This window comes from Heliangelus exortis, chromosome 1 (genome assembly GCF_036169615.1).
Source record: "Heliangelus exortis chromosome 1, bHelExo1.hap1, whole genome shotgun sequence".
NCBI lineage: Eukaryota > Metazoa > Chordata > Aves > Apodiformes > Trochilidae > Heliangelus > Heliangelus exortis.
Window position 1 is genome coordinate 25,376,935 of NC_092422.1, and position 12,146 is coordinate 25,389,080.

Here is a 12,146-nt window from a genome sequence, read left to right on the forward strand (position 1 = left end):
TAGTTAATGTAACTCCTCCTGCTCTCAGAGTAGCGATGCAAGATTTTGGGGGGCTTAGGCTTTCCCATTGCTCCAGTTCACCAGCAGCAACTCACCACCTTTCCCTGTCCCTCTTGCCCTCAGGATGCAGTACTTCCTTGATGCACAAACCTGGATCGAAAAAATTCCAGGGGACAGTGAGTGCCGCACCACCCTGCACCGGCAAGCCTGTGCTGACCTGCAGGACTTCATGAGCAAGGATGACAACCTCTGTCTCTTCTGAAGGGCTCCTCTGCTCCCCACATCCTATCCGTGGGACTGGGACTTGGATTCTTCCCAAAATTTTCTTGCAAAGCCCATGCAGCAGAGCAGCATCTGAAGCTCTGCAGAGCTGCTTCTACTCCTATCTGTTTTGCTGACTCGGACATCTTCTCACAGATGTATGGGGGAGGAGGGTGTAATACGACAAAAAATTGCAGTTACTCTGATAGTTATTGTGCTTATTGTCCCTGACACGGGTGAGGACACAGCAGGAATTTGTGTCTCCCTGGTCAGTTATACAACGATGCAATTATCTGGCAGGAGATCAAATAAAAAATCATTGGGCTCACAGGGCTGCTTAATTCCAGCAGCCACTATCATACTACCACTGGAAGAACAAAATAAAACCAAACCAACCAACAAAACAAAAAAAACCCAAAACAAAACAAAAATGGCCAAGAAATTTGCATGACTCAGAAAGAAGGGTGGGCATTCATGGCCTTATCAAGCAGAGCCTGTGTTACGCTGCTACCAAAAGAAAAGAGACACTACTTCTCACACTTCAGCACATCAGTTAATTTCTGATTTTAATTATGAGTCCTCAGTCAGCAAACAAATGTCCCCACTTGCAGCACAGTGGGATTCTCATACACACTTCTGAACTGGAACCCACCCAGCATCAAAGATGGGCAACTGGACTGGATGTGTCCTGTGTCCACCCAGAAGGCCTGCACAGGCTTGTTAGTGCTGGCAGCTTACTGAGGGCACAGAATTGCTTCTTAATTGCACTCAGTAGTCACATGTCTTTCAAGCTATTTTTTTTTTTAATTTTTTTAGAATTGAATTAATTTTTAATTACTTTTAAAAGTAATTTTAAAAAATCTGTGGTTGCACTTCTCTAAAGCTTTGCTGCTTCTGTGGCTATGCAAACAGCTCTGCAATGGAGATGCAGTATTTGCCAGGGAAAGGTGAGGCTTTTGCTGCCACAGCTATGGAAGCTGTACTTATATACATATTTATATATATTCATGGAAGCTATAGAGGCTTCCATGAGTGTCAAACTAAGTTGACAACAAAAGTAACCCCAAAATTCAAACTCTCACTTTTCTTAGAATAAGGAAGAAGTTATCTTTTTTTTTTTTTTTTTTTTTTTTAATAACATTGATAAGCAGATGACTTGCAAGTACAGGTTTTACTTCTTTAGTTTGCAAACAAAAAGCCAATTGACAGGCATGCATGAAGCAGAGAAGAGCTGCAATGAGAAGAAGCTGTGTCTGGTGGGCAGGTCACTTTCCTCAGATGTTCATAGCACTGTCTTTGTCCCAGCACCTTCTCCACAACTACTTCCTGACATCAGCAAAGGAGGATGAGAAACCTCCTGAAGGTGCAAGACAGGCACTTAAGTTGACATAGGACAGTTTGTTTCCTTTGAGGTTTGCCCAGCTGTCAGATTTAGGAAATGTGACTGTGATGCCTGGACAGATAATCTCTTCCTTTAGTTGCAAAGCTGAGGTCAGTAAAGCAAGTGCTAATTTCTACTCATAGAAGACAAAGTATAGGCTATTCCACTGACATACCAATTATCCTGTAACTCTGCAAATAGTTACGGAAGAATGCCTCTAAGGTTAGAGGCTAAATCCTTCTTTCCAGTCCATAGGACTTGAGTTAAAAACCAGAATCTGACCCTTCTGCTGTGTGGAATATATCAAGAGCTCAGAAGTTCCTGCTTAGCAGACAAATAATCACATATTTTCTACACTCAAGACTCTGTAAAATGTGGTGAAAAGCATCATTAAAATTTCATATTAGGTCTAACATGCATTTTATACGTCTTATTGCATTTTGCATATTTTCTTCCATTTCACTTGGAGATGAGCCTAAGCTGAAATTGCTGAGTGGCTGAACTAATAAAGTCAGTAAAAATTAAAATTATAGGACTAGAGGGAATGGTTTCAAACTAGAGGAGGGTAGATTTAGATTAGATATTAGGAAGAAGTTCTTCACCATGAGGGTGGTGAGGCACTGGAACAGGTTGCCCAGAGAGGAGGTGGAAGCCTCATCCCTGGAAGTTTTTAAGGCCAGGCTGGACAGGGCTTTGAGCAGCCTGATCTAGCGGGAGGTATCCCTGCCCATGGCAGGGGGGTTGGAACTGGATGATCTTAAAGGTCTTCCAACCCTGGAAATTCTATGATTCTATGTTCTAGTTCTCCTAATGCCAGCACTATATGTCATTATCAACTATTTTTACTCTTATTTTCAGAGGACCCAAGCATGCTTCAACTTTTGCTCTGGAAAAGCCCTTGCTTCCTGGGAAACCCTTCAAATCTCTCTGCCCTAGGAGTTAGTGTAGAACAGTCTCTATCCCCCTCTATTTTTCTGCCCTAAACTCTCAAGCATATTTATAGGGAACGGGATGACAATGGTGGAATTATTCTCTGCTGCCAGGGTTGTTAATGTTTGCAGGTAGCGCAGCTGGAGACCTGCTGGAGACTCGGCCAGCACCATGGATGCTTGCTTGAGGGCCTTGGAAGCATTCATTTCTCCTTCTGCTGCCAAAACCTGCAGAGTAAGAGAAAAGGAAAAGCCACTGCAACACTGCCTATAGCCTGAAAAATCCACCTTCACAATGAGGAGAAAACCAACAGGCACCTGGATGCCTGGGACAGTGATAGGAAAGCTTGGGAGTAGACATTGCCATGGGTCTCACCTGAGCTCTTGCTTCTCGAGCAGCCTCTGCTTCAGCTGCCATTGCCCTCTGCATGGTGACAGGGATCCTCACATCTCTGATCTCCACATGGGCCACTTGGATACCCCACTGCTCTGTGGCACTGTCGAGGACAGCCTTAGGGACAAGGAAACAATCCACCATGAAGAGCACAGTGCTGGCAGAGAGAAGAGCAGGCAATGTGCCCTGCTGCCCAGAGAGAAGGAAAGGCCACGTGCAGTCCTGCATAACAGAGTCAAAGCCCTCCTGGCACAGTGTTGTCCAACATGGTGTGTGTACAGCAGGCACCACAACCTTATGAAACTCCTGCTGATCAACATTGGTGTTTCCTGTATGACCTCTCCACTTGCCTCCTAAGTTATGAACCCCGTCCTTTCTTTAGGTGGGCACTTACCAAACTTCTCCCTTTTACAAAGTAATACTACAGTGACAGCACAACAGAAAACAACACAACACTGTGAAAGCAGACAAAAGCACACTGTGGGTGAAAACCACCATACACTATCACGTACAACCACCATACACTATCACACACAACCACCATACACCATCATGCTATTCTGTACTCAGGCTCCTGGGCACCTCTGCAGCCCCCATCACCACCATGACCTCAGGTCTGCTCAGCACCATACTCCTGGCTGCAGAGCAATACAGTCCCTCTCTGATTAGACTATGCCTTGACTGAAAAGGGTAAATCAGGGTTGAATTTCTTCTCTTCCTTGGCTGCAAACAAAAAACCAAAGGGTGGTGAGGCACGGGCACAGTTGTCCAGAGAAGTTGTGGCTGCTCTCTCCCTGGAAGTGTTCAAGGCCAGGTGGGATGGGTCTTGGAGCAACCTGGTCTAGGGGAGGGTGTCTCTGCTCATGGCAGGGGAGTTGGAACTATGTGATCCTTAAGGTCTCTTCCAGCCCAAGCCATTCTATGATTCTATGTTTCCAGGGCATTTTAAAGCATGAAACAGTTTGGTTCTGAATTCTTAGTTGCTATGACAGGAGCTACAAGCCTTCCCATGATTAAACCTCAATCAAGGATCTGCTGAAGACAGATTGAGTTTGCCATGAGAAGTAGCCTCAGTGCAAAGGATAAACTGACCTATTCAAGTCACTGGATTATTTCAGAATCTTCATTGCTTTTTGATAGGAAATATCTCTTCTACAACAACCTGGGAAAAAAAACTTTAAAATAACTCTTTCTGACTCCAGCAATGAGATGTATAATTAAATAAAAAACCAAACCAAACCAAAAAAATCACAAGAAACAAACACAAAGGAAAATTTTGTTGCCATTGTTGAAGAAAAAAAAAAAAAAAAGAGAGAGATTTTTTCTAATATGCTACTCCCCAGGACACATCTCCATGCTTGCAATTGAATTTTGAGAGCCAGATTTACCTGGATACTGTGCATAATCTCCTCACGACTGGACAGGAGCTGAGCCAAGCTCTGTGTACCAAGGACATTTCTCAGGGTTGACTGTGCCAAGAGCAAGGTAGCTGAGTGGACATCAGTGACATTAGCAACAGCACTGACAGCACTGTGGATCCTGTAGGACACCACCCCATCAACTTGGACAGTGACAGCATCTTTTGTGAGAATCTGCATGCAAGAAATGTACAAAATTAGACAAATCTCCAACAAAACATCCTTTGCCAAGGAAAGGAAATATTTTTTTCCCCCTGGCTGCTAGAGAATTGTTACCTCTTGTGGAGGGATGTTACAGGTAACAGTTCTAAGATCAACCTTGATAAATGTATCTGTACATGGAAGTATGAGGATCAAACCTGAAAAATAAAAACAATTAGATGAAACACTTGTTTCTGAAAGCTAAGTCTTGAGCCAAGTATCCCATACAAAGCAAAGAAATGGAAATATCCACAAGGTGGGAAATGAGCCCACCTTACTGCTACAGCTGTCCTTTCTGCTATGGGAGGTGACAACAGTGAGGTTTTGTATTTCCAAATAGCAGAGGGAAATGCAGATATCTTTAGTAAAGTGAATGTATTACAGTTTAATGGCCCAGGGAACTGGAGTGAAAATGGGCAGATTGCAGTTCTAGTCTCAAATCTGGAAGGAGACTTTTGGCAAAAACTCCTGCCATAACTTTCTTTATTCTCCCCTCTTTAAGTCATAAGCCATTTATGGAAGTGTGTCCCCAGGAAAGACATCTCCGAGGTCCAGATTCCTATAGGCCCCCACATGAGGAATGTTATCCTAAGATCTGACTCATCCTGTAAAGGAATCCCCAGTCTGACTTTCTTCTAATCTCAGCACCTTGCTCAGCTGCCCAGAGTCACACAGAAGAGTTCTGCTCATGTCCTGGCTGCTCTTTGGATCACATGGCTCTCATTCAAGAGGATGGACAAGTATCTGGAAAGGCCTTCTTCCTCTTACTTCCACTTCCAGTTTGTCCAGTTTCATTGCACAGAGCCAGTAACTACACCAATGGAAATACCTCATATTGTTTGTCTTTGTGTTGTTTGTCATGTTTGGTTTGTCTTTGTGATTTGTAGTGTGGGTGGCTGTGACCAACTCTGTAAAAATGCAGGGTCCCTGTCCTGCCACATTTGCCACTGTCACAGTAGAAGACACCTAAAGAGCTGGCTTCAATGAGCAGTATTGCAAGTGAGGTACAGTGAGGGTGGCCACACTCACTCAGAAAGAGCTGACAGAGCTGAGGACTGCATTTCAAATTCCCCTGTCCCCACCACTGTTGGCAGCATGAGCTCAGCCTTCTGTTGTCCAACTTACTCAACACCAAAGCCATACCTGGTACCAAGGTCCTTCTGAGTTGTGCTGTGAATGAGGGGGGGTGGCTTTATTTTCTCTCCAGAAAACAAAAAAAAACCCAAAACAAAACAGCCTACAGGGAAAGGAACTGCAGCAGGGAGGATCAGCTTGTCCACCTTTAGGTTTAAAGAATCTCTGCAATTCTCTATGTGGTTAGAGTGTATCATAATAAAATAATAACAGTGAATCTTATTGGAATAAACCAGCATGCATTCACCTGGTCCCTTTGCTTTCTTAGACAGTATTCGTCCCAGCCGAAATACAACAGCACGTTCATATTCTCTGATAACCTGGAAAAATATTTTAAATTTAGAATTTTACAACCAACTCTATTCCTGCTCTCTGGTCTGATTTTTTTTAAATTTTTGACAGCTGTATTAAATTTGAATATAAAAGATATAGGAACCAATAAATCTCAAATCACTAAGCATTTTACATCTTTTCCTCACCTCGTGCTTTGCTGGAAATACTCAGACCCTGCCTTGCAGACAGGATACAAAACAGATCAAATATGAAAGATCAGCCACTGATCTAATGAGGTTTCCCACAACCCTCTTAACATCAGTGTTACACTCAGGGAAGCTGTGGGCAAAGTGTGTCTCATTTCAGATAATCTGTCTAACTACTGCAGTTATTGTACCAGGACTTCTCATGGCCTGGTGTTCAGGGCAATCACCCTGGTAGCTCACCCCTAAAACCTGCTTTAAATTAATCAAATTATGACTGTGTCTTGAAGGGGCATTTTGTGTGTTTAGGTTATCTAGTCATTCTGTGCAGGGGACCATACCCCATGTACTTGTGTTCATCACTATGGCTGCCAGCATCAAATACAAGTCCTTCAGAACAGTTTGTATATTTCTCATCCCAGTGTTGTAAAGGAGGGAAGTTTACCTGATGGTGGAAGTTGAGACTGGATGAAAATATGAGCAAGTTGTGATGAGATAGAAAGTCAGTGGAAAAACATGGATCTCAGTCCCAGACCACATCTTTGCTACAAGCCCTTATGATTTCCAAAAAATGAATGTGAAGTGCCTTGCCTTAACAAATTCAATAAATATAAGTAACAGCAATGTTAATAGAGAATCCTTCATGCACCCCAAATATCATTAGCTTACCTTGGTACATGCCCAGATGGAAATAGGAAAGGTAATAAGCACCAGGAGGAAGGAAAGAGAAACCAGGATCCAACCACAGACACCAATTCCTTCTCTCCTGTCAGCTATAAAAAAATAACAATAAAAAAAAATCATTGGGTGGAGTACGCATGGATATGAATCGCTCTCAGTGTGCCATGGCTGGGGCAAAAGATTTAGTTTGCATGGCAACAATTTATGATTTATGATGCAAGTAACAAGGAAAATGAGGGGAGTTCTTGCTGGCTTTAGATTAATGTTTTGAGGAATCCTGGTGGACCAATTCATCCACTCGACCATAAGCTTCAAAATCAGTCCTTGTCAAAACACATGTCCATACATTCTGAGCAGTTCTCTCACTGTGTGCAATTCATCTCATCCCCAAATTTCATTATAATGGAATTTCCTTATTTCACTATAATGAAACCAGGGTATTTCAAAATAGTTTCATTATTTTAGTACCTGAAGGGAAGGCAGTGATAAGTTGTTGTTAAGGTACTAAAAGTTTGGGAGGCTCTTCATAAAGAAAAGGTGATCAAGGAGCAGCTGCTCTTCAAAGAGCAGCTGGAGCTACTGAGGTCTTCGAAGAGGCATGGAGGCAGGCAAAGAGAAAAACAGGATAATTCTGCCACAAGGACACAGCACTGCAAGGTCCAATGAGTTTTGCTAAATGCCTTGGATCAGGAGAGTCATGAGATAAGCAGAAGCAGCAGGGATGGGGGCTGGGCTAGCCCCAAGGGCATCCCAATTTGGGCCAGAAAAGGTTTTTTGTAGGCATGAGCATCAGCTGCAAGAAAGTTGAATGCCAGAACCTGTTTCCCATCACAAGGGGAAGAGGCAGGAGAAAGTTCAGAGATCTCCTCAGACAATCACCCGCATGCTAACGGAAAAACACAATGTGCCTTGAATGTGTTACTTCAAAAGTATAGGGTAGCACTGACATAAAATAAAACATACATGTAGATGTAACTGATAAACAGTTAACAACTAATTTTATACAAATTGAAAATTTGTATACATTTATACAAATTGGTGAAAGAACTTGTCACCACAGTGGAACAGCCTGAGACCACCTGATCTGTAAGTCACAAACTAACAGAGTAGCAGAGCAGGACCAAGAGGTTTATCAGAAAAGCCCCCGCAAGGCCAGGGGAGGATACATCACACACAGCCCTCCTGCAGCTCCTTCCCCTCTCCCCTCCTCCGGGCATGGCTGGGCTTTGGCCCCAGGCAGTACTAACTGCAAACCTGGGGGTTACAACCATGCCTTTTGCTGCTGCCCTTCCTGATGCTTGAGAACTGCCCTGAGGAGAAGGACTTGGGGGTGGTGATGGACCAGAAGCTTAACATGAGCCAGCAATGTGTCCTTGCAGCCCAGAAAGCCATTTGGGTCCTGGGATGCATCAGAAGCGTGGCCAGCAGGTTGAGGGAAGGGATTCTCCCCCTCTGCTCCACTTCAGTGAGATTCCATTCCTGTGTCCAGTTCTGGAGCCCCTGATACAGGAAGGACATGGAGCTGTTGGAGGAAGTCCAGAGGAGGCCACAAAGATGCTCAGAGGGCTGGGGCACCTCTCTATGAAGACAGACTGAGTTGGGGTTGTTCAGTCTGGAGAGGAGAAGGCTCCAGGGATACCTTAGAGAAGCATTCCAGTACCTGAAGGGGCCTAAAGGAAAGCTGGGGAGGGAGGGACTTTTTACAGGGGTGTGGAGTGATAGGTAATGGCCTTAAGCTGGGAGAGAGTAGACTTAGGTTAGATATTTGAAAGAAATTCTGTACTATGAGGGCAGTGAGACACTGGTGCAGATTGCTCAGGGAAGCTGTGGCTGCCCCTCCCTGGCAGTGTTCAAGGCCAGGTTGGAGGGGGCTCTGAGCAACCTGGTCAGGTGGGAGGTGTCCCTGCCCACACAGGGGGGTTGGAATGAGATGATCTTTGAGGTCCTTTCCAACCCAAACCATTCTATGATTCTGCTTCTGAGATCTCTGCTGCAGATTTAATCACTCACACATGAATGGGTTTGTGTCCACAGGGGCCAAGGCCTCCTTTTGACTCTCTGTGGTGGGTGCAGAACTACTGTACAGGAGCCTGGGTTTCCTCCCAACCCTTTCCAATCAACAATAATTTGAAATCCCTGACTGTTTCATGAGATACCCTCAGTCATGCTGCAACCAGTGAGAGGAAAGATTTGAGAAGCTCCACTGAGTAAATTACAATTCAAATGTTAAGGCCATGTGTATGAAGACAGGACTTTCAGGATTTGACATGAAAATCTTTCACGTTTTCACTGCTGCTTCTACACAACACAGTGTTTTTCAGCTCACATTAGGCATGTGTCAGGCTACATGAAGAACCATAGTCAAGAGCCCTTCAGTCAGTGGAAAGAGATCAAGGAAACACATGGAATGGGCATCATGCCTTGCTCTTTCTCTGAAGTTTGGGGGAATTAATCTCAAGGGGATGTTCTGTTCAGTAGAGCTCAGCATTCCTCTCTCTCTTTACTTCACCTAAATTATTAGCTTGCAGAAAAATGTCTGAAGATCTTTCTCTCCAATACCAAACTTGGTTATGAAGAACCTCTTGAAAAGCAATTTTGGATTGTAACATCAGCTGCCATCATCTATGTGAGATGACTGTGAAGATTTCTGGTAGGAATGAGACAATCCACAGACTGGGGAAACTGACTGGGAACAAATGCCTGCACTCTGCAGACTGATCTCACTTATCACCACTATGGGCAAAAAAGCCCACATCCAAAACTTGACAACTTGACAAAGTCCATGTGAATCCTTCTCTGTAATAATTGTCCTAGCGATCCTGGTTGGTGCCAACATAGCTTCCAATGAGAAAAGGATATATCAGCATGCCTTTTTAATAGTGAATCCAGATCTACATCTCAAAAAAAAAAAAAAAAAAAAAAAAAATCACAAATGGTTCCAGAATACCCCAAAGTTTCAAGCCATTGAACCACAAGACAAATGGAAGAGTCCAGAAAAACACAATAGTGAAGAATTAGGATCAATCACAACTCAGCATACCTGTGACCTGGTATTTCCATGCCTTTATATGGATTACAATAGTCATAACCACAAAAAACAAATCAAAGCAAAACTCACTTGGGTCTACAGGCCAGAGCACACCAAGAGTCACAATGTGCTGCAGAATGTGAGAGCTCATCAGTCGGCAGTTGTGGAAAAGCTACAGGACACTCAGAAGATTAACTTTGCTTTTTTCTCGATGTACTTATCTGCTGTTGGACTTGATAACCTTAAAAGTTCTCTTCCAGCCTAAACGATTCTGTCTCTATGATCATGAACACACTTGATAGACAAAACCATGTGGGTGTGAAACTTAAGCAAATTTAAAAACTCATGTCCCTATTGTCTTGCGAAAATTATAAAGAATGGTGGGAAAAAAACATCTATCAACGCTCCTACAGCAACAAAGAGATGGAGTAGCCTCAGTCTTCTTTAACTACTACGTACCCCCCTGCTTTCTACCCAATCAAGACTCATACTTGTCCCACCACATTCTCCATATTTCTGTCCAGACATAAAGGTGAAAAAAGCACACATTGGCACAACAGCTTTGGTTCAGTAGCAGTTCCATTGCTTGAAGAGAGCAAGTTCATCACACAGGTTCAAACACATCAAATGTCCTCTTGGAGCTTCCTTAGCTAACTTGTATTTTCCCCTTGCCACCTTATGCAGACATACAGAAGTGTGTATAGAACTGGAATCAGATATTTCAGCCCCATGGCTCAGTTTGCTGGGAGGCAGATGCTGACACAACCTGGGAGGGCAGTGCGAGGTGATTTATCCTGTCAGCCACAGTGGCAGATTCTGAATTTTCATCTGTAGCTTATTGAGGAGAAACCATGACTGCCTGAATTCAAACATACTTTTTTTTTTTAATTAGTTTTGCTCCTTTTCAGGACTGAAAAACAGACCACCACACACACAGAGGCTTACCAATTAGATGCTCTGTGTTGTTTTTCTTGGGTGTCACTCTCTGGGGCTCCATCCCATTTGAGGTAAGCTTAGAAGCCCTCGAAGATGAGACAGCAACACACCTCAAAACAGCAGAGTGAAGCAGTGAAAAGAGAAGTGTGAGAGAGAAATCCCCACCTGTGTAAGAGCCCTCTGGGAGTCAGTTACCTGGTGAGGAAAGGATGTTTACACAGTGTTGTGGATCAGGGTTGTCTCAGAAGTAACCCCACGGTCTTCTGGCTGGAGATGCACTTGACCCAGCTGGTTTTACACCTCACAAAACCCAAGCTGAAAATTATTTCTATAAATCACTAGCATGTCAGCAGAAAGAAGAAACAAGGACAGAAAAAGGAGATAAAAGAGAGAATAAGTCCTATGAGGAACAGCTGAAGAAACTGGGGCTATGTAGTCTGCAGAAAAGGAAACTGAGGGGAGACATAATTGCTCTCCACAGCTACCAAAAAAGAGGTTGTAGTAAGGTCAGTGTTGGTCTCCTCTGCCAAGTAACAAGTAATAGGAAGAGAGTAAATGGCTTTTAAGTTGTACAAGGGGAGGTTGTCAAGCACTGGAATGGGCTCCCCACATAAGTGGTGAGAAGCTCACCATTCCTGAAGCTATTTTAAAGGTTTGTAGATGAGGCACTTAGGGACATGTGGTGGACTTGTCAGTGTTAGGTTAACAGTTGGACTCCATGATCTTAAAGGTCTTTTCCAATTCAAATTACACTAAAGCCAGAGGATACAGATTGAGGACTGCTCCTCTGCTGTACAGGTCTTAATATTATGGGGCTCAGCTTCTGTTCAGATCTCAAACACTAGCAACACAATTTGCCTCCAGGTGAGGTTCCCTGGAGGACTGTACAGATTAGCTCATCATACACTTCTTGATACTGCACATCACAATAGGTTTAATCCTAAAAATATAACCTAAAAATCCACAGCAGAAGCATTCCAGCTCTGAAGTCTTGAAACTTATCCCCTGAATATTTTTCACAAGCATAGCATTTCAGACTAAGCCATTCCTGTAGGCTGTGGTGGCAGAGAGCAGCTTCCTTAAAGGACACAAACCTGTTGCTTGCTATTTGTGAAAAAAATGAGACATGGCTTTTTGTATGTAGTTTATTAGTTTGACCTAGAGCTGCATTAATTATATGGCTGTTTTCTATGGGCATCCATCATCTAGAACATCTTGAAAGCTTTGGCTCCATCTTCATTTCACCCAAGTCATCCCCACCAGTAATCACTTTGGCCCCAGATGGGTCAGTCAAATCTGACTGCTCC

The 12,146-nt window shown here is 43.5% G+C and overlaps 2 protein-coding genes across 4 annotated transcripts in view; one reads left to right on the top strand and one right to left on the bottom strand.

The window, feature by feature from the left end:
* LOC139793452 (complement C4-A-like) overlaps positions 1–2,055 on the top strand; it is a 51,550-nt gene extending 49,495 nt beyond the window's left edge. For all 3 annotated transcript variants that reach the window (XM_071738171.1, XM_071738190.1, XM_071738180.1), the window contains one exon: positions 124–2,055. In XM_071738171.1, the coding sequence (XP_071594272.1) occupies positions 124–262 (139 nt within the window). In that variant the 3' untranslated portion in view covers positions 263–2,055. The remainder of the gene's footprint in view (positions 1–123) is intronic.
* A 427-nt stretch (positions 2,056–2,482) lies between these two features.
* Positions 2,483–10,996, bottom strand: STOML3 (stomatin like 3). The gene is made up of 7 exons (XM_071738247.1): positions 10,849–10,996; positions 6,864–6,967; positions 5,966–6,038; positions 4,660–4,742; positions 4,354–4,557; positions 2,948–3,082; positions 2,483–2,799 (listed from the first exon to the last, which is right to left on the bottom strand). The coding sequence occupies exons 1-7, from the start codon at positions 10,898–10,900 to the stop codon at positions 2,599–2,601; spliced, it is 852 nt and encodes a 283-aa protein (XP_071594348.1). The 5' UTR covers positions 10,901–10,996; the 3' UTR covers positions 2,483–2,598.
* Positions 10,997–12,146: the final 1,150 nt, after the last annotated feature.

Bases quoted from the DNA above. Each gene is read 5' to 3' on its own strand.
- STOML3 (XM_071738247.1), bottom strand. From the start codon at position 10,900: ATGGAGCCCCAGAGAGTGACACCCAAGAAAAACAACACAGAGCATCTA. The intron at 4,743-5,965 runs GTGAATGCATGC...TTTATTTTTCAG, and splicing joins TAAGAAAGCAAAGGGACCAG to GTTTGATCCTCATACTTCCA. The intron at 2,800-2,947 runs GTGAGACCCATG...CTTACTCTGCAG, and splicing joins CTCGAGAAGCAAGAGCTCAG to GTTTTGGCAGCAGAAGGAGA.